The 22,638-nt window shown below is 47.6% G+C and overlaps 1 protein-coding gene across 2 annotated transcripts in view; it reads right to left on the bottom strand.

Moving 5' to 3' along the window:
• The window catches only part of ATG16L2 (autophagy related 16 like 2), a 91,502-nt gene that overhangs the window by 25,197 nt on the left and 43,667 nt on the right, over nucleotides 1–22,638 (bottom strand). For both annotated transcript variants that reach the window (XM_033947458.1, XM_033947459.1), the window contains exons 8-12: nucleotides 20,812–20,874; nucleotides 19,288–19,396; nucleotides 15,460–15,565; nucleotides 13,629–13,699; nucleotides 7,867–7,938 (exon numbers count right to left, since the gene is read on the bottom strand). In XM_033947458.1, the coding sequence (XP_033803349.1) occupies nucleotides 7,867–7,938; nucleotides 13,629–13,699; nucleotides 15,460–15,565; nucleotides 19,288–19,396; nucleotides 20,812–20,874 (421 nt within the window). The remainder of the gene's footprint in view (nucleotides 1–7,866; nucleotides 7,939–13,628; nucleotides 13,700–15,459; nucleotides 15,566–19,287; nucleotides 19,397–20,811; nucleotides 20,875–22,638) is intronic.

Below are 22,638 nucleotides of genomic sequence, written 5' to 3'. Positions count from 1 at the left end.
GAGTTTGTCCGCTAAGGAATTCTGTTCTCCCTGAATGTAGATAGCTTTCAGGAAGAGATGGTGATCTATGGCCCAAGTCCAGATCTTTTGGGCTTCTTGGCATAAAGGACGAGATCCTGTCCCACCCTGTTTGTTGATGTAGTACATCGCAACCTGATTGTCTGTGCACAACAGCAGGACCTGAGGAAAGAGAAGATGTTGGAAGGCCTTGAGGGCATAAAACATTGCTCTGAGTTCCAGGAAATTGATGTGATGCTTCTTTTCCTGGGCTGTCCAAAGACCTTGAGTCTGGAACTCGTTCAAATGAGCTCCCCATGCATAAGGAGAGGCGTCGGTGGTGATGACTAGTTGATGAGGAGGCTGATGGAACAGAAGACCTCTGGATAGATTTGAGGATACCAACCACCATTGAAGAGACTGACGAAGAGATGATGTCACAGATATGTGTCGTGAGCAAGGATCCGTCGCTTGGGACCACTGAGTAGCAAGGGTCCATTGAGGAGTGCGCAGGTGAAGACGTGCGAGGGGTGTGACATGAACTGTGGATGCCATGTGACCCAAGAGTACCATCATTTGTCTGGCTGAGATGGAATGTTGAGGAAGCACCTGCTGACATAGAGACTGAAGGGTTTGAAGACGATTGGTTGGTAGGAATGCTCTCATGAGGAGTGTGTCTAGTATCGCTCCAATGAATTGAAGTCTCTGAGTGGGGATGAGATGAGATTTGGGTAGATTGATCTCGAACCCCAGTATTCGTAGAAACAGGATGGTTTGGTTGGTGGCCAGGAGAACTGCTTGAGCGGATGTGGCCTTTATCAACCAATCGTCCAGGTAAGGAAAGACTTGAAGGTGGTGAGAGCGTAGAAAGGCAGCCACCACAATCAGACATTTGGTGAATACCCTTGGAGAGGAGGCAAGACCGAAGGGCAACACCTTGTATTGGTAATGACAATGATTGATCATGAAACGGAGATACTGTCTTGAGGTTACATTGATCGGAATGTGAGTGTATGCCTCTTTGAGATCGAGGGAGCATAGCCAGTCGTCTTGATTGAGAAGAGGATAAAGGATGGCTAAGGAAAGCATTTTGAATTTTTCCTTTACTAGATGTTTGTTGAGATTGCGAAGATCTAAAATAGGTCTGAGATCTCCTGTTTTTTTGGGAACTAGAAAATAACGGGAGTAGAACCCCTGCCCCTTTTGATCTAAAGGAACTTCTTCTATGGCGTTCAGAAGGAGGAGGGAATGGACTTCCTGAATAAGGAGGGCAGATTGAGGACTGTTCAAAGCAGACTCTTTTGGCAGGTTTTGGGGCGGAAGAGTCTGGAAGTTGAGAGAGTAGCCGTGGTGGATGATGTTGAGGACCCATTGGTCCGAAGTTATAACTTCCCACCGGCTGAGGAACAGAGAGAGACGACCTCCTATAGGTTGAGGCAGGAGAGCAGATATAGGGGTACTGGCTATACTTTGGAGAAGTAAGTCAAAAGGGCTGTGGAGTTGGCTTTACAGGCTGCTGTTGCTGTTGTTGTCTGGGAGGCTGACGCTGTTGTTGCCGTTGACGCCTGGGTTGCTGAGCTGTTGTTGGCAATGGCCGAGCTGTGAAGCGGCGTTGATAGGCTGACTGTTGTCTAAAAGGCCTTGTTGGGGGAGGCTTTTTCTTATTCTTAAGTAGGGTATCCCAACGTGTCTCATGAGCAGACAGCTTTTGTGTAGTCGAGTCCATGGATTCCCCAAAAAGCTCATCCCCTAGGCATGGGGCGTTGGCTAGCCGATCTTGATGATTAACATCAAGCTCAGATACCCGAAGCCAGGCCAAGCGACGCATTGCCACCGACATTGCTGTCGCTCTGGAAGTAAGTTCGAAGGTGTCATAAATGGACCTAACCATGAACTTACGCAGTTGAAACATAGATGACAAGCAATGGTGGAAAGATTGTTGTTTTCGTTGAGGAAGGTATTTCTCAAAGGAAGTCATGGTGGTAAGGAGATGTTTAAGGTAGAAAGAAAAATGAAACCCATAATTTCCAGCTCTATTTGCCAACATTGCATTTTGGTAGAGCCTCTTACCAAATTTGTCCATGGCTTTCCCCTCTCTGCCAGGAGGTACAGAAGCATATACACTGGCTCCTGAGGATTTTTTAAGGGTGGATTCGACAAGTAAAGATTCATGTGGAAGTTGTGGTTTGTCGAACCCAGGAATGGGAATTACTTTATATAGAGAGTCTAACTTACGTGGGGCCCCTGGAACCGTTAAGGGAGTCTCTAAATTCTTGTAGAAAGTCTCCCTCAAGATATCGTGTAGAGGGAGCTTCAAAAATTCCTTTGGAGGTTGGTCGAAGTCAAGGGCATCCAAAAAAGCTTTAGACTTTTTGGACTCAGCCTCCAAAGGAATGGACAGGGAATCACACATATCTTTCAGGAAACTGGAGAAAGATGAAGTGTCATGCTTAGAGGACGGGTCATGTACAGCAGACTCCTCCTCATCTGAGGAACATTCTCCTTCAGAGAGAAAGGGTCCCACAGATCAGGATCCCTGACATGGGGAGAACGGTCCCGAGACTCTGGTGTAGATGGGTCTACATGCCGGGTCTTGTGCACCGATTTACCCGATCTCATCGACATCGACCCAGGCGATGTAATCGGTTGTACCGGAGCCGAAGTCTGCACCGACTGATGTTGAGCTCTCGGCTCCGGCGCAAGGACTGGCATCGATACCGATGAGGTGGAGTGAATCGGTACCGAGGGAGTGGATACCGACAGCACAGGTTGTTCCACTATCGGTACCGGCTCAGTGCAGACCGGCACCGGAAGGTTCGGTGCCAGGATAGCTGGAAGAAGCTGTTGTAATTGCTCCTTCAGCTGTGCTTGGAGAATGGCCGCAATACGGTCATCAAGGGATGGCACCGGTACCGCTTTTTTCTTCTGCGGTACCTGCGGTGCCGCTCGACGCCCCGGAGATGAGGAGCCCGATGTCGAGGGACTCACCTCGATAGGAGCGGAGCGCTTCCGCTGGCGCCTCACAGTCGGCAGGATTGGACTCACTGCACTTGAGACCGGAGGACGCTCCAGCGGGGAAGGCTTCTTAGCCGGCTTACCTGCATGTTGGGACGCCGGTGCGGAGTCTTGCGGCGTCGAAGAAGAGGGTGCCGACTGAACCGGTGCCGAAGTCGGAGTCGATGGAACGGGATCGGACATCTCGGCACCGAACAGTAATCGCTGCTGTATTTGGCGATTTTTTAAAGTTCTTTTTTAAGTGTGGCACAGCGGGTGCAGGTGGAGGCCTGATGCTCAGGACCCAAACACTGTAAGCACCAGTTGTGTGGGTCCGTGAGAGATATGGGCCGAGCACACCGCTGGCACTTTTTAAAACCTGGCTGAGGGGGCATGAAAGTGAAGACCGCTTCAGCCAAATCGAAGGCCGAGGCTTCGATGGTGGCAGAAGGCCCCGCAGGGGAAAAGCCAAATTGAATCAAAAAAACAAAGTTTTTTTTTTTGTTTTTTTTTAAATGAAAGAAAAAATGAAATAGGCAAAAGCCAAAAAGGTTTACGCGAGCGGGAAGGCAAGTCAAAAAAATTTTCAACAGCCGTTGAAAAAACGCGTCTTCTTAGCTCCGCGGAAACTAAGAAACTGGTGGACCGCGCGCCTCTGTCGGGCGGGAAGGCACTCGCGCGTGCGCGGTGCGGCATGCCAGAACTTTCCAAGTTCTTAGAGTGCAATCACTCTAAAATTGTCCGTACCGGGACTCCGTCGGTGCCGTCACCCATCAGTCAAGAATATGCTGCCTGCTTGTCCTGGGATAATTAACAATTCTTTGCGTACAGTGTGCGTTGTGTTTTTTTAAAATTTTATTGTTGGTCGATCATTTTGACTTGGTCATTTTAAAAGTGTGGGGACCTCTGCCCTAATGAATATGCGTGAGAGAGATCTCCATATAATGGAGGTGCCAGGCATGCAAATCTGCTCCATGCATATTCATTAGGGCTAGCCTGAAAACCCGACTGGCCTGGGGGATCCTCCAGGACAGGGTTGGGAACCACTGACTTAGAGAAAGGCATTTCCAAATAATTTTGTTTTTAGTAACTTTCTAAATGCCCTACAAGAGAATTCCACAGTTTTCCTCTTGCGCAAGAAAAGGTCACTGCTTTGGTGTCCACATATTTTGGGGTTGACATTTATCTTCAGCAAAGATCTTCTAAGTAACCGATTTTCCTTGTCTGCTGATTTCTAGAAAGAATTGAATTCTTCTGTGTGTATCTGTCTTGATTGGTATCTAAAAGTTGTTTTAACTTGTTCTAAGATTTGGGGCTTCTTTTATCAAGCCGTGCGTTAAACCGCCGGCCGCTACCACCTCCTCTTGAGCAGGCGGTCGTTTTTGGCCAGCGCGTGATGAAAAGTCGCGCGTGGCTTGATAAAAGGAGCCCTTTATGTATGCAACAGTCTCGTAAACCATTTTGGACAAAATCGGTACAGAAATTTTTAAATTAAATAGATAAATAAATCCAGTTTCCCCTTGTTCTCAGGCCCCTGCACTAACCATTACAAAGCTACGCCTGCATGCCAATCCAATTGAATCCAGCCAAAGAAAACTGCTTGCAATTCGTGTGTTGACCTCTTATTTCTACTCTTAAAAGGCAAAAGACAGCTTGATCCAGTGGCAGCCTGCTCCGCTGTCCGCTCTCTCCGTGCGTCTTGTTTAGAATTTTTAACAAAAGGGCTATTGATTCAGTTCCACCACTTGGAAATAAACATTTCCACGGTAAATTAAATGGTAATTAGTCATACCTCTCACCCACCAGTCTCAGGGTTTGTATGCTTTCTTCAGAGAAATAACTGTATTGTGTGCAGAAACAGATCCATATGAATTATAATCCAGATCTTTCCAGGGTAAAATCCTGATTCAGCAGGAATTCACTCTTAAATCGAACTGACTGGTCCATCTGTAGTCTAAAGTCTCTGCTGACCATAAGTTATTCTGTCTTCTTCACCTAACTGAAATTCTGCCTTCTTACCAAATGTGTCGGGTTTTTGAAATATAACATAGCAAATGATGGAAGATAATGGGCCAGAATACTTAAAGAGCAAGTTAGCCCTTTACACACCTTTGAGACCTCAGAGGCCCTTATCAAAAGAAATTGTATGATGGGGGCAGGGCGCGGGCACCTCCCCACCCCCCACCCCCACTTCACGCTCGTTCCCTCCCTTCCTCACCCCCTTCACCTCTTTAATTCTTTGTCAGCGCAAGCAACGGCTCTAGCCTATTGCTCGCACCAGCCGGGTCGCGGGGTCAGGAAGTAATCTCAGAGGGAAAGCCACTGCAAGGAGCAGGCTGGAGAAGCTGCTCTCGCTGGCGAAGATATAGAGATTGTGATAAGAACGGATAGCGTAGCTGGTTTAAAGAAAGGTTTGGACAAGTTCCTGGAGGAAAAGTCTGTTATTGAGAAAGACATGGGGGAAGCCACTGCTTGCCCTGGATCGCTAGCATGGAATTTTGCTACTCTTTGGGTTTTGGCAGGTACTAGTGACTTGGATTGGCCACCATGAGAACGGGCTACTGACCCAGCTGTTCTTACATGAGCCAAGTATAGAACAATCAAGCCATTGTGACATCACTGCTGAGGTTGGCTCTGAGGCACTGTGCAATGAGGCATTATGACATCACAGTCTGAGCTCTGGGGTTCCGGAATCTTGCTATTCTTTGAGATGCAGGAATGTTGCCATTCCTTGGGTTCTTGCCAGGTACTAGGGACCTGGATTGGCCATCTTGAGAACGGGCTACTGGGCTTGATGGATCATTGGTCTGACCCAGTAAGGCTATTCTTATGGGAAGGGAGGGTGTGAGTGTGTGTGTGGGAGGGGGGAAGGGCGCGGGCACCTCCTATCCTCGCTATGCCACTGCCCCTACGTTCTGAAATTTACTCCCAGAGGGGCTACGTCTTAACTCCAGACTAGCTCTTCATCCAAGCCTTTAATACATACGGTAATTGACTATACACTCATTCTGCTCTTTAGATCAGCTCCTTATATCGTGTCTAACCGTACAAACAACTTGCCTTGACTTTATCCTCCCACCTGTTTATGCCAATGGACTCTGTACCGCCCATCTTGTCCCCATCTAATATCTGCACTTGGCCCCTCGGCTATATGATAAGATGCATTGTAGAAAAACACTAGCGTCATATCTATGGTATCTGAATGTTCTAATGTGTGCTTATTAGGTGTTTCATTAATATTATGCTAGCATCATATTATGTCTGTATTATTTGAATTCAGTGCTGTTAATATTCTGGATACCATCTCATGGTAAGAGTAGTCCGATTATATGTTTCAATTTTATGTTTTCAAGGTTATTTCATTCATTGTATTTATATTTGATCATTTTACTGTTATGCTGTTCACAGAATTGTAAATTTTATGTTAAACTGCACCCACTGTACATCGCCCTGGGAGAATCCTCTATAATAAAAACCTAAGCGCACATGCGCACTTAGGAGGTTGTGATCCCTGCCGCCGTGATGTCTACCTCCGTGCCGAATTCAATTGGAGGAGCGTGGGGCGGCTTGCGGCACATAGGGCAGCTTGCGGCTTGTGGGACGGCTTGAGTGGCGGTGGCGGTTTGACTCCTGCGCTGCTGCCGCCGGGACGCCTCTTCTCACCCCCGGACCAGCAAACGCAGCAGCTGCGGGGCATTTGCTAGGCTGGCCCACTTCGATAATGTGAGGTGGGCCAGCCTAGCAAAAGCCCTGAGGCTGCCCTGGCTAGCGGATGTTAGACAGGAGGAGCAGGGAAAGGAGAAGGGGTACTACTGGACAGGGGGGAGGTAAAACAAAGGGAGAAGGGTTGCTGCTGGACAGGGGGAGCAGTGAAGGGGTGCCACTGGACAGGGGGGAGGTAAAATGAAAGGAGAAGGGCTGCTGGACAGGGGGAGCAGGGAAGGGGTGCTTTTGGACAGGGGGGAGGTAAAACGAAGGTGGAAGGGCTGCTGCTGGGCAGGGGGAGCAGTGAAGGGGTGCTGCTGGACAGGGGGGAGGTAAAACAAAGGGAGAAGGGCTGCTGCTGGCCAGGGAGAGCAGTGAAGGGGTGCTACTGGACAGGGGGAGGTAAAACAAAGGGAGAAGGGCTGCTGCTGGACAGGGGGGAGCAGTGAAGGGTTGCTGCTGGACAGGGGGAAGGTAAAACGAAGGGAGAAGGGTTGCTGCAGGACAGGGGGAGCAGTGAAGGGGTGCTGATGGACAGGGGGAGCAGTGAAGGGGTGCTACTGGACAGGGGGGAGGTAAAACGAAGGGAGAAGGGCTGCTGCTGGACAGGGGGAGCAGTGAAGGGGTGCTACTGGACAGGGGGGAGGTAAAACGAAGGGAGAAGGGCTGCTGCTGGACAGGGAGAGCAGTGAAGGGGTGCTACTGGACAGGGGGAGGTAAAACGAAGGGAGAAGGGCTGCTGCTGGACAGGGGGGAGCAGTGAAGGGGTGCTGCTGGACAGGGGGAAGTAAAACGAAGGGAGAAGGGCTGCTGCAGGACAGGGGGAGCAGTGAAGGGGTGCTGATGGACAGGGGGAGGTAAAACGAAGGGAGAAGGGCTGCTGCTGGACAGGGGTAGCAGTGAAGGGGTGGTGGTGGACAGCTGAGGAAAGAGAGACAGACACACACACACATCTATTCTAACGGGGTTAAAGACTCGTGTCTTCATAAGGGTGGTTAACAAATCCCAATCGTTAGACAGTCGATTCTGCCCAACAGTCACCCTGATTATAATCAATTCACGGTGAATCCACCAATATTGTCAATAGTTGACTTGCTAAGCCCAAGACATCTTCCCCTCCACCACTGAGACATAGCAGATGATATGAATGGGAAATACGCTCTTACTTACTTTGGATTTATTCCCGTCTAAGCTCCATAGGTGCGCTGCCTTGTCAGAAGAGGCTGCTAAAATCTGAGTCCCCTGCGAGAAAACAATTCAACGGTTTACAAAAGGAAATTGAAACAGTGACAATAAATGCAAATGACCCAGAAATTACAAAAATGCCTTAAATGAGTAGATTTTCAATTATTTCCCGACCTGCTGATAAGAGTCAGAGCTAACAGACTTACAAACTCTTTATCCCAAGAAGCTGCCTGAAAACATAGGAGTCATTGAAAATAGCGCTTGTATGAACGACTCTTTAACGATGGAAAAGCTAACAAATTAGAATTACAGTTCGGGCGTTGTGCATTAATGAATAAAAAATGAGCCACCAGATAATCAGATGCTAAACTTTATAGCATATCCAACCAAACTTCACTAAGGGTAGGTCGTGTCAATCCAACCTCATCAGCTTCTTTGATTGGCTAACAGAAAAGTTGGACTCAGGAGAGTCTCTGGACATAGTATACTTGGATTTCAGCAAAGCTTTTGACAGCGTCCCACACCGCAGGCTACTAAATAAGATGAAATCAATGGGGTTGGGTGAGACGATAACTGCATGGGTCAATGATTGGCTGAGTGGTAGACTTCAGAGGGTGATGGTCAATGGTACCCTTTCTGAAACATCAGAGGTGACCAGCGGAGTGCCGCAGGGCTCGGTCCTGGGTCCTCTCCTTTTTAACATATTCATAAGGGACTTGACACGAGGGCTACAGGGTAAAGCAACGTTATTCGCCGACGATGCAAAACTGTGCAACATAGTAAGTGAAAGCTTTTTACAGGATAGTATGACACAGGACCTTCGTACATTGGAAAACTGGTCCTCGACATGGCAGCTAGGCTTCAATGCTATGAAATGTAAGGTCATGCACCTCGGTAGCAGAAATCCGTGCAGAACTTACACCCTAAATGGAGAAACATTAGCCAGGACCTCAGCAGAACGAGATTTGGGAGTAATCATCAGTGCAGACATGAAGGCTGCCAAGCAGGTAGAGAAGGCCACATCCAAGGCAAGGCAAATGATGGGATGTATCAAAAGAAGTTTCGTCAGTCGGAAACCAGAAGTCATAATGCCACTGTACAGGACCATGGTGAGACCTCATCTGGAGTACTGTGTGCAGTTCTGGAGGCCACATTACCGTAAAGACGTGATTAGAATCGAGTCGGTTCAGCGGATGGCCACTAGGATGATCTTGGGGTTCAAGGGTCTCTCATACGAAGAGAGACTGAGCAGACTGCGGCTCTACACTCTAGAGGAACGCAGGGAGAGGGGGGACATGATTGAGACATTTAAATACATCACAGGACGGGTCGAGGTGGAAGATGTCTTCCTCTTGCCCAGGGGACCCTCGACCACAAGAGGGCATCCGCTTAAACTCAGAGGAGGGAAGTTTAATAGTGACACCAGGAAGTATTTTTTCACGGAAAGGGTGGTAGATCACTGGAATAAGCTTCCGGTGCAGGTGGTCGAGGCCACCAGCGTGCTTGACTTTAAAAGTAAATGGGACATGTACGTGGGATCCCTACATAGCACGAATCACTAGCATCTAGACCAGTGTTCCCTCTAAGCTGCGCTGGCGTGCGCTGGCGCACAAAATATTACATCGCAGCGCACAAGTTTCACGTCACAGCGCACGGCGTACGGCTGATGGCAGGGCGGCGAGAGGAGAATCGGGCGAGTTGGCTCATAACTTGCTGGCGCCCGATATTTTTAGCGCACAGCGAAAAAAATTTTGCTCACAACACCCGCCCGCTTAGAGGGAGCACTGATCTAGACTTATCGGGGTGGGTCAGTAGAGTGGGCAGACTTGATGGGCTATAGCCCTTTTCTGCCGTCATCTTTCTATGTTTCTATGTTTCTAAACTTGAATCGGACTCTGGCCAATGCAGTCTTTGGTAATAAGGTGTGACATGATCTGATTTTTTTTCCAGATTGAAAATTAATCGGCAACAGCCGAGTGAGACCCAGATAAAGGGCGCAGCCTCAAGGTTTTTCTCTGACCCTGGGGGAAGGTAACCCCCAAGAAATGAGCGCAGCCGGGATGCCCGCATCTCCTCATAGAGATCTGTGCAGGTAAAATGTGCAAAGTACAGTTAACCCTCCCCAGCCCACACAGCAGCGGTGGTTCAAACTAGAGCAGTGGTTGTCAACCCCGTCCTGGAGGGTTTTCAGGATAACTCTAATGAATATGCATGGAGCAGATTTGCATGCCTGTCATTTTCATTATATGCAAATCTCTCTCATGCATATTCATTAGGGCTAACCTGAAAACCCGATTGGCCTGGTGGTCCTCCAGGACAGGATTGGGAAACACTGAACTAGAGGGTCAATATCAAAGTGATTTAACCAGGCAGGAGCAACTCCTACAGGATATACATTGATTTAATGGCATTTAACTGGGGTGTTCCACTACATACTGGCAGAGACCGCTGCAGCTGTGTCTGGGCAGAGCCAGAGTGGTCCGGAGGTGGAGTTAGGTTGAAGGTGGCAGATATGTGGGCACCTGCAGTATTCATTGCTAGTGGCCTCTCGTATGAGGAAAGACTAAAATGGTTGCCCTGGATCGGTAGCATGGAATTTTGTTACTCTTTTGGTTTTGGCCAGGTACTAGGGACCTGGATTGGCCACCATGAGAATGGGCTACTGGGCTTGATGGACCTTTGATCTGACCCAGTAAGGCTATTCTTATGTTCTTACGTGAACAATCAAGCCATTGTGACATCACTGATGAGGTTGGCTCTTAGGCATTGGTGGAATGAGGCATTATGACATCACAATCTCAGCTCTGGAATCTTGCTATTCTTTGAGATGCTGGAATGTTGCTACTCCTTGGGTTTTGGCCAAATACTAGAGACTTGGATTGACCACCATGAGGACGGGTTGCTGGGCTTGACGGACCATTGGTCTGACCCAGTGAGGCTATTCTTATGTTCTTACCTAATTAAGCAATTGAACGGGGGAAAGACTGTCCCACTTTTGCCCAGCTAAGTAAACAAGTGAATATCAGCTTTTCAAGCATTGGTTTACTAAGGGGGGAGGTGCGGGAGTATGGTCTGCCCCGGGCGCAGCCTTTATTAAGTGCGTAGGCACCCATCGTCCTCCTTCCCGACCCTTCCCCCACCACACGTGTGCGCCCCTTCCCTTGCACCTCTTTAATTTTCCCTGCGTGAGCAGCATTACAAACTTGCTGTCCGCGTCGGTGTCGCCTCTCTCTGACATCACTTCTGGGCCCTTTGCCTAGGAAATGACATCAGAGGGATAGCTGACACGACGCAGGCAGCAAGTTTGCGCTGTCGCTCTCGCCTGGAAAATTAAAAAAGGTACGGGGGTAAGGAAATGGGGGTGCACAAGTGGCAGGAGGGTTTGGGAAGGAGTGAGTGGAGCAGAGGGTGGGGGAGGGGCGCCGCCACTGCGCCACATATTCAATGCAGGAGCCTGGCCATGCCTGGAACTGAATATTTGGGCCAGTGGCTTAGTTAGGACTCAGTGGGCCCTGGGTGGGAGGACCGAGATGGCCCCCTCTCAGTCTGCATATAAGAATACACTTCTCCCTCGGTATTCACGGGGGATAGGGGCAGAGCCGGACTGCGAATGGAGAAAAACCGCAAATATCTTCTCGTCTGGCTCTGACCCACCTCCGCATCCCTCCTGCCTTCCCCCCGCCATCCCGGCCTTACCTGGTGGTCTAGCGGGCTTTCGGGGCAGGAGCGATCTTCCAACGCTCCTGCCCCGTGCAGATCGCCAATAGGAAATGAATGCCGTGAGTTCTCGTAGTCTGTCGAGACTACGGTGGGAGCTCACGGCAGCAATTTCCTCATGGCGATCTGCACGGGGCAGGAGCGTAGGAAGATCGCTCCTGCCCCGAAAGCCCGCTAGACCACCAGGTAAGGCCGGGATGGCGGGGGGAAGGCGGGAACGTGATAAAATATGGGTTCCCCCCCCAAAAAAAAACACAAAAATCACGAATTTGTGAAACCGCGAATGTGGAAACCGCGAATGGGGAGGGGGGAAGTGTACAATGCAGTTACCGCGGTTCTCTTCCATGGACAGGTTTCTAGAACATAAGAACGTAAACATTGCCACACTGGGACAGACCGAAGTCCATCAAGCCTAGTGTCTCGTTTCTAACAGTGGCCAACACAGGTCACAAGTACCTGGCAAGATCCCAAAAGAGAACATTCTAGAAATAAGCAGTGGATTTCTCCTGGCTATCTCAATAACAACTTATGGACTTCTCTCTTAGGAAATTAGCCAAACCTTTTTTTTTTTTTTTTTTTTTAAACCCTGCTGAGCTAACTGCTTTCACCACATTCACTGGCAATGATTTCCACAGTTTAATTACAAGTTGAGTGAAGAAATATTTTCTCCAATTTATTTTAAGTTTACTATTTAATGACTTCATCACATGCCCCCTAGTCCTAGTATTTTTAGACCTCTTTAATATCTCCCTTTAGCCATCTTTTCTTCAAGCTGAAGAGGCCTAACCTCTTTAGCCTTTCCTCATAGAGTAATATAAAGTGCTCACTTGGGCCAAAGAAATTTAGCCAAAGAAATTTAGAAGAAATTTAGCGAGTTCTCCCCTTTAATCCTCCACTGCTTCTCATCCTACTAAATGGATGTCAGAATGGCTTCATTGTCCTATACATGATTCACTTTTATTACATTTTGATTTCTAAAGTGGTGCAGTGGTTAAAACTACAGCCAGGGCCGGATTTTCCTATAGGCTAACTAGGCTTCAGCCTAGGGCCTCAAGATCAAGAGGGACCTACATTCAAATTGTTAGCAAAATTAAAATTACACTATTCTAAAAACAGTGAACACTAAAACACTGAACCGAAAATAAGGAGAAATTCTACGCTTTGGGATCGGAACCGGCTCCAGCCGCCGTCTCGGCTTCTCCCTTTCTTTTTCTCGCCCTGGGAGGAGGATCGGGGAGGGAAAGGCGTCAGTCCAGAAACAGCTGGGCAAAGCCCAGCCCCGCGGGGTGAGAGGCAAAACGTGGATCCGTCAGGACAGGGCGGCCCAGACTGGCATTGGGGGTGGGGGGTGGTTGAGTGGAAGGGGGATGGGAGGCAGGCAGGCTGGCATCGGAGGGGGGGTAGGGGGGTTTAATGGAAGGCAGGCAGGCAGGATGGCATGGGGGGTGTTCAATGGAAGGGGTTGGGAGGCAGGCGGGCATCGGAGGGGGGGGGGTGAGGTGAGGAAGGACGCACTGGGGGCACTATGGACATAGGAAGGGGCAATGTTGTGTGTTATGTTTGATTAGTTATTGTTACAAGTACTATATATGGTGCTGAGAATAAATGTCCAAATAAGTGTTCTCGACGTTTTTTTATTTATTGTCCGTGTCACATTTTTTATAAAGGTTAGTACCAATAACAACATGTTTCATTTAACATATTGATATATCACAGTAATGATGTATTTTATTATCTCTCATGTAATTTACAAACTTAAAAATGGGAGGTGAAAGGGCCTCATAAGTGGAATAGCCTAGGGCCTTTTTCATCTAAATCCGACCCTGGCTACAGTTTCAGCACCCTGAGGTTGTGGGTTCAAATCCACACTGCTCCTTGTGACCCTGGGCAAGTCACTTAATCCCCCCATTGCCCCAGGTTCATTAGATAGACTGTGAGGCCACAGGGACAGACAAGGAAAAATGCTTCAGTACTTGATTAATTCATGCGAACAGTATAGAAAAATGAATAACCTCCGTTTCATCACTTACAGAGGGGCTGAATTCCACGCTGGTGATGCTGCTGTTGCAGCCTTCCAAGTTCTGGATGTTGTGCAATCTTCCTGTCTCAAAACCAAGAAAAGCAGAATGCACATGGTGGTTAATTTACATTCCCGCGTACAGGCACCTCCGCGCCAGGGGAGACCCAGCACCGTCAAGGACAGTGATGAGAAGTCACTGGCATTCCTCCCAGCCCCACCCAAGCCCCGTCACACACTCCTAACGCACAGAATTCTTCCAAAATCTTTCTGGCCCAGGGGAGATGAGGGAGGGCAAAGGAGGATGAATACAACGGACAAGTCAGTTTGCAGCTGTTGTAAGAGCGGGAATTCCACAAAGACAGGTCCGAGCTTGGAAAAAAGACCTTCAAAGCGCACAGGACAAGTTCCGTTAATACCTGCCACTCACCTCATCACCCAAACACAGGCACCCCCCTTTCTCCACTCCAGCAAACATATTTGTGCTCCCGTAATTCTGGAAGGCTTGCGGTCCCCTCACAGCTGGTGGGGCAGAGCACGATGGCCCAGAGTCGAGTGGGGGAGGTGTTATTACCCCTTTCTCACAAACAGTGGCCATAATGTGCCGTTTCGGTGTTTTCTAACCGTACACAGAATGAAAACCTCTCGATTGTTGTCACCTTCAATGAGGAGGGGGGCCCGCTTTGTATTTAACTGCAGCTTAATGCGAGCTCAGATTTGGAAGGGGAATTAAAAATCTACACCCGGCGATTGTGAGGGGCGGGGAGTACTAGTGTCAAATTAGAACAGGGTGATACAGAGATAGTGACGCTATCAGCCCCACCCCCGACCTTGCTTGGCCTGACGTGATCCAGTCCCTTCTAACCAGAAAATTCTCATCTTCCCTCCCCCACACTGGACTTGAGGCTCTCCCAAGCACTCTTTCCTTTTCTGTCAAGTTGTTTCGGCTTTCTTTCAACGCAGCCCTCCCTTCACCCTCCCCTCTGCCTCCTCAGATCCAATATTCCTGTGGTTCTGCACAGCATGCAAGTACAGTACTCTCCCGAAATTCACGAGGGTTGCCTTCCAGGAGCACCCACGAACTTCAAAAAACCGTGATAATTGGATGCGGTTTAGGAGCGGGGATTGGAGGCGGGAGAGGGCTGCAGGGGCGACGGCAGTGGCTGCTGCGAGTGCCAATGCGGGCGGTGGCGCTTGCAGCCCATACCCGGGCCGGGATGGCTGGTCAGGAGGATGCGCACAGCGGGGTCCTGGGTCGCGGGCAGGTCAGGCAGAGCAAATCGGGGGGCCGGAGGCGGACAGAAAAAAACCCACGAATGACTGGGGCGCGAACCGTACACTGTAATGCAAACAGTGCCCCCTTGCAGTCAGAGATTCAACAGCAGATCTGCAGCGTCTACGCTTACTGTATATATAAACTGTACACTGTAAATGCAAACAGTGCCCCCTTGCAGTCAGAGATGCAACAGCAGATCTGCAGCGTCTACGCTTACTGTATATATAAACTGTACACTGTAAATGCAAACAGTGCCCCCTTGCAGTCAGAGATGCAACAGCAGATCTGCAGCGTCTACGCTTACTGTATATATAAACTGTACACTGTAAATGCAAACAGTGCCCCCTTGCAGTCAGAGATGCAACAGCAGATCTGCAGCATCTACGCTTATTGTATATATAAATGTACACTGTAAATGCAAACAGTGCCCCCTTGCAGTCAGAGATGCAACAGCAGATCTGCAGCGTCTACGCTTACTGTATATATAAATGGTACAGAAAGCATTCACTTCTGAGTTAGAGGAAAGAAAGAGAGAAAAAAAAGAAACTCTTGAGGCTTCCGATTATACCTCCCATGACGTCCCAGAGTTTAATAACTCGATCGGCTCCTCCTGTGGCCACAAGCTTGGAACTGGGACTGAATTTCACGCCATTCACCTCCGAGTCGTGAGCTTCCTGAAGGCAGAACAGAACAGAACAGAACATAAATTTTTATTTATATATCGCAAAAGCCTTTCGGTTTTATGCGGCTTACGAAAGAGAAGGGCTGATAGAATATTGGCATGAACGAGTTAACAAGAGCTTCACATCGATGCGCTGCTTTGAAGGGATTACAAGAATTTGGAGAACAGATGGGTTTTTAATAGCTTTCTAAAATGCAAATATGAGGTTAATATTACCAAATTTTCTGGACTCCCTAGTCCCGCCCATTTCTACCCATCCCTGCCCCGTCACGCTCCAGTCCCGCCCTCCCCCCTGCTGCCTGCTCTCATCAGGCAAGACATCCTCCGCACATGCGACGGGATGATATCACGTGATGTCATCGTGTCGCAACCGCGCGTGCACGGATGTCCTCCTGCCCGACGTGATGTGGAGGAAAGCTTTGCAAAACTCGGACAAAGTGCCAAGTTTTGGAAAAGCCGTCCGGGGAAATCCGGACGTCTGGTAGCCCTAGCCTTATTTAGATTATACTTCTAGAATCAGGGCATGCATCCTTTATAGAATCGCACTCAACTCAGTATCCATTTTTGAGCGCCATTTATAGAGTCAGGTCCAATGGAGACCACCGAGACACCCTGAGGGCAGTCGGTAGGAGCCTATTCGATAAAAGAAAGTTGGCGCTTAGATTTCCTATAAGCCTATCATTCAGATGCTCCAGAACATCTAACTTACCCTATTCTTATCTCCCACTCATGCTCCTCCCCCCTTGCAAATACCCGTTATGTAAATTAGGCCAGAATTTGCAGCCAGCACGTCCTAGGGCTCCTTTTACAAAGCCGCGCTAAATTGCCGTGTACGCTAGCCGCTACCGCCTCCTTTTGAGCAGGTGGTAGATTTCCGGCTATAGCGCGCTAATCCGGTGCATGCATTAAAACCGCTAGCGTGGCCCCTAGTGTTCTGAATCTTTACACCAGGGGTGTCCAACCTTTTGGCTTCCCTGGGCCGCATTGGCCGAAAAACTTTTCCTGGGGCCGCGCAAACGCTGCAGCAAGACATAGGAGGGAGCCGGCAAGATGGTAAATACCCGGGGACAGCAGAGGAAAACACTGCATCGCCCTCGACCGGGGGCCGCACAAAATACTTCACGGGGCCGCAGGTTGGACACCCCTGCTTTACACGCACAAAGTACATGTAAATGTTACTGCTTTCTTTCAGACTTGCCCTTATGAGATTCAGACTGATTGGTCAAGAGCAGGGAATGGTATGACCGCCTAAGCTACAGAAGAGACAGCCCCAAACTCCAACAATTCCGCTGGCTCCCAAGGAGGCAGACCATGCAAATCTATCTCATGCATATCCATCAATTTATCAAACGGAAGAAACTATCAGATACCATAAATACTATCAATAAAATGTTTATTTATTTATCACCTTGTGCAATCAGTTCATAAATATGCTTACAAAACAATATATGGAGATCCCCTTCCTCAGCAATATGTTTAAACGACCATTATCGTTGACCATGGTAAGAATGTCCACAAAAGCCCTTTTGTATATATCAGTTCTTATCCCGTCAAGTCTTCTGCTGATTGATCTCTCATCGTCATGTTGTCTTACTGCCAAACTGAAGACTGTTTTACTGGCTCATGAGCAGTCTTGCCTGACATGGAACTGTGTTTTGCCGTCGAGCGTCTTCGGGAGCTAAGACCGGAAAGGGATCCCACTCCCTTTTATTTCACAGTATGCAGCTTCAAAGGGGATACATCCCATTCGAACATCCATTCAAGCATGCTCCATATTCAGATAACAATTACGGGTAATTATGGAGCCCTTTCAAGTCTTAGCTCCCGAAGACGCTCGATAGCGGAACACAGTTCCGTGTTGGGCAAGACTGTCCTCAATTTGGCAATAAGATACATGACGATGAGAGATCCATCACCAGAAGGCTTGACGGGATAAGAACTGATATATACAAAAGGGCTTTTGTGGACATTCTTACCATGGTCAATGATAATGGTCGTTTAAACATATTGCTGAGGAAGGGGATCTCCATATATTGTTTTGTAAGCATATTGTGTTTCGATGGAATCTTTCGCAGGACTTGGCGGGTCAGGGTTTAGTCGGAACTTTGCATTTAAGCGGATGGAACTGTGAAAGTTCTACAGAGGGTCAGAATCATCCTGAAGTCTTGAAATGAAGTGGCACCCAGTCAGCATATGACCAAAAATTTACAATGTATGCCCTGGCATGCAACGATGCCGACTTTTCACAAAATTAATATTTCCCCTTTAAGCATTTTTCTAATTAACCAAGAAAAAAAACGTGACAGGGCCCGATTCTGCACAGGACCCCGATATCGGAGGCCACCAATCGCATGTCAATCATGCATCGGCATCCTTTACAGCACATGTGTCAAACACAAGGCCCGCCTGGCCGTTTTATGCGGCCTGTGGCTGTGCTCCCGGAACTTCCCCTTCCCCCGCGCCGGTCCGACGTCGCCGTTCCGCTGAAAAATCCGCCAGCCTCGGCAGTGATTCGGCAACGTTGTCCGCGGCTCCCCTTCCTGCTTTCCGTCTGCCGTGCTCCAAGTGGCGTCATCAGAGACAGACCACGGCAGACGGAAAGCAGGAAGAGGAGCGCGCCTTAATAAAAAGGACCCCTAAGCGACTTAATAAATAAAATCTGGCCCACGCCTTAGCCTGTGTATTGGATTTTGGCCCCTTATGGGATTGAGTTTGACACCCCTGCTTTGCAGAATTGCGTTTACATTGCTGTACATATGCCTTAAATATAGGCCAGCATTTTGCATCTGTCTCGCATCTACGAATAAGCGTAGGGATGCTTAAGCACGCCCAAGGACACTTCTGGGCGAAACCATGACCATGCCCCCACCTTGGACATGCTTAAGCATCCCTACTGAAGACTATGCATCTCCATAGATGTGCCTCAGATGTCTACAATGTAGGTGTCCTTCCCCATCCAATTTTTATTTTAAACATGCGTCCTGCCAGACAGCAGTAGGATGCAATCGGGATGCGTGTTTAGAGAATCAGGCCCTTCATGCTCCTGATGGAGGAACCAAATGAGATATTAATTACTAGTAAATGTCACCCCATGAAGGACTAAGCCAATGGCGCAGCAGACAGCCCTTAAGAGTGACACGGAGCTGCTGTGCTCGGTACAAAAAAGAAGCGCTGTGCATTCAACTACAGCATGGAAGAAGGCCAAGAGGAAAAGAGAGGGAACGGAAGGGGGAAGCATCTAAGTTTAACATACACCTGTCTCCTACCAGTCCGATGTTCTTGGTGGACAGGAACAAAGGGACAGAAAGGGAGGGGAGGGAAAACCCAGGAAGAGCAAAAGAAGAGGAAGGGCAAGAAACATGGGAACAATGTGAGAGAGAAAGACTGGAAAAGACCAGAGGGAGAAAAATAGAAGGAGGGGAAGGGAGGGAAAGGGAAAATTTGGAAACGATGAGAGATACAGGAGGAGCAAAACAGAAGGAGAAGAAAGAGGGGAAGGGAAAGTCTAGAAAAGACCAGCGATACAGGAGGAGGTCTGCTGAAGAGAAGAAAAGATGACGAGAAAGAAACTGAAAAGGAGACATTGAGCTGAAAGAGGGGAGAGGGGAAGAGACAAGAAAGGTGGGAATAAAGGAACTGGATAGGAAAGGCCAGATGACCAGACAGGAAAGGGTATCCATTGGTTCACTCCGATCACAAGTTGCCTGATCTTACCAGCACAAAAATGGCCTTGGAAGGTATGGAGGAGGCTACACAGAGAGGTGCCTTGGGGTAGACGTTCTCGCTCTGACTGCTCATCGAATTCACTCTCCTTTTCCTAAAACTTAAGAGACCACAGGTTAGTGTCGTCATTAGGAGAACAGAAGCCAGGTGACCCCCCCCCCCACTCCCACAAACTGCTGTTAACAAAGGGAAACATTTCACAGGCCAGCGGTGAGACATTAGACAGTATAAATAATGAATGGCTCCTGCTACTTTGATAGATTGCGAGCCCATCGGGACAGATAAGGGTAACGTTTGAGCGCCTAAATGTAAACCACTTAGTTCATTTTCCGGTTAATTTCCGAATTTCATCTTCCTTTATTAAATTCAGATTATATTCCTCTTCTCTTTAGATTTTCCAGTCCTCAAATTTCTTTTCTTCATACCTTCCTTATGTACTAACCCAACCTGTATATTTATTTATTTTTTTTTTTTAAATTGTATTTTTTCTTTCTTCCCCCTTTCCTATTGTTTCATGTGGATTGTTTACCCCAGGTTTTTTTGTTTTTTTTTTTTAATTTTTTTAATTTTAAAGTAATTAATTTTAATTACAATGTATTTGTGATTTTAGAAATCCAATTTTATTTCTTTGTAAAACGCTTTGTATCCTGAAAAGCGTTTAATCAATTAATATAATAAACTTGAAACTTGATTTTGATAGGCGGTAAACAAATACCTAAAATAAAATAAATAAATAATCTCGGCATTCGTGTCCGTGAAAGGATGAGGCCTCCCCCATCGTAAGGGGGGCCTATGGTTGGATAATAGTTTGAAAATTGATTTTTTTATTCAAAATATACAATAGACTTACCCCCTCGTTTACAAAGGAGCGCTAAAGCTTTTTAGCACTCGCTAAACGCTAACGCGTGCACGTTATCCTATGGACGCATTAGCGGTTAGCGCACATATTAATTTAGCGCATGCTAAAATCGGCGCTAAAACACTGAGCGCGCCTTTGTAAAGAGGGCCTAAGAACGAGAAAATGTCAAAAGCGTTATTCTAATACCCACACGTGACTTGATATCGTTCCCATCCTTCAATTGAACACCCCAACAACTTTTTTCTAACAGCCCGTCTCCCCTCCCCCACCAGCCACTTGTGCTTATATTAGATTTTTTTTTTTTTTTTCTTTCTAAAAGGAACCAGAGCTCTCCCCCTCTCCAGTGAAAATCTTTTTTTTAGAACTGCCATCTCCGGATCAGACCTTCGGTCCATCGAATCCTGCGATCCGCACACGCGGAGGCCCAGCCAGGTGTACACCTGGCGTAATTCTAGTCACCCATATCCCTCTATGCCTCTCGTAAGGAGATGTGCATCTAGTTTGCTTTTAAATCCTAGAACGGTGGATTCCGCAATAACCTCCTCTGGGAGAGCATTCCAGGTGTCCACCACTCGTTGCGTGAAGCAGAACTTCCTAATATTTGTCCTGGGCTTGTCCCCCCCTTAGCTTCAGTCCATGTCCTGTTCTAAACTTACTCAAAAAATTCTTTAAAGGTTTCCACAAGCTTTGAGGAACTCAGCATGGTGGCCGATGCAGACCTGAAATTTAAAAACGCAGACGTAAAGATGGGGATTAAAAAAAGCTTATGCCTGGCAATACTAAAAACAAAATGAAAAGAGGCACCAAGTTCTTGTTGTCAAGCAATAAATACCAGTTCACCTCTATTCATGTGTTCAAATCACATATGTTCCTCAGAATGCCACACGATAGAATTGTGTGGTAGCCGTCCTCACTGGAACATTTTATTATGTGATATTTTTGAACTAATGTGCATTTATTTGCATAATATAATTTATAAAGTGTCAGTGCTATCTAAAAGCAAACATTTTAAGGTATTCAGTGTATAAAATTAACTTAGCTTTTGAACCGGGTCTGCTTCATTCCCCACCGACGCGTTTCAAGTTTTTCTTCAGGGTCGGGGACATGAAGAGCAGAATTATCCGGGATCTATAGCATAACGCTAATCCATAGTGATACTATCCGGGGCTCCAATATGGCTGCGGCATTCAGAGTGGCTGCGGCCATATTGGAGCCCCGGATAGTATCACTAGATAGCACTTACACTTTATAAATTATATTATGCAAATAAATGCACATTAGTTCAAAAATATCACATAATAAAAAGTTCCAGTGAGGTCGGCTACCACACAATTCTATCGTGTGGCATTCTGAGGAACATATGTGATTTGAACACATGAATAGAGGTGAACTGGTATTTATTGTTTGGCAGTACTAAAGTCACCAAACCAGTAGCGTACCAAGGTGGTGGTGGTGGGGGGACAGGAGAGGCGGTCGGCCCCGGGTGCACGCTCTAAGGGGGTGCACAATCGGCGCACCGGGTCCAGAACCTCCCACCCTACTCTGCGGCTGCTGCCTTCCTGAATTAGCAGCAGCGGCAGCAGTAAACTTTAAATTCAGTCAGCGCGGGACCTTCCTGCACCTCCCCGTGGCTGCCGGCCCATCCCTCCAACGTCACTTCCTTCTTCCGGAGCAGAGCCGGCAGCCGCGTCAAAGGCTGGCATCTGAAACTGGCAGTTGCCTGCATAAGTCAAAATATTCTGTAAGTGACACGCGCAACTGCGAGATCTGCCCCTGACCTGCCCCTGGACGCATCCCCTTTGCAGCAATGTGCCTAGATTTACAAAATAATATTAATAATAATTTATTTTTTTGTATACCACTATACCAAAAGTTCAAAGCGGTTCACAACAAAGGAAAAATACATACAGTCAGTGAATATAAAATACATAACAATCAATAAAAGAATACATCAGGTAAAAGCATGGAAAGTTAAACAATGACCACAATTAACATGTAAACATGTCGAACCGACATGTCTTTAGTGATTTTCTAAAATCAAGTAAGAAGTAGCCTCTAATATAGGTTTTCCAAGCCATGTATTCAGTTTAGCGGCCTGGAATGATAGAATTCTATGAAAAAACTTCTTATATTGACATGATTTCAAAGCAGGATAATTAAATAAATTTATTCTACGTGTACTCTTACTGGAGTTGTTCCAAGGAAACTGAGAAGCAAGATAGTCTGGTGGCATCCCAAAGACTGCTTTGTAACAAATGCAAGAAAACTTGAACAGAACTCTGGACCAGGGGTAGGCAATTCTGGTTCTCGAGAGCCGGAGCCAGGTCAGGTTTTCAGGATCTCCACCATGAATATGTATGAGATGGATTTGCATGCACTGCCTCCTTGAGATGCAAATCCATCTCATGCATATTTATGGTGGAGATCCTGAAAACCTGACCTGGCTCTGGCTCTCGAGGACTGGAATTGCCTATCCCTGCTCT

Source organism: Geotrypetes seraphini, chromosome 6 (genome assembly GCF_902459505.1).
Source record: "Geotrypetes seraphini chromosome 6, aGeoSer1.1, whole genome shotgun sequence".
Lineage (NCBI taxonomy): Eukaryota > Metazoa > Chordata > Amphibia > Gymnophiona > Dermophiidae > Geotrypetes > Geotrypetes seraphini.
This window is presented reverse-complemented; position numbering and strand designations above follow the sequence as displayed.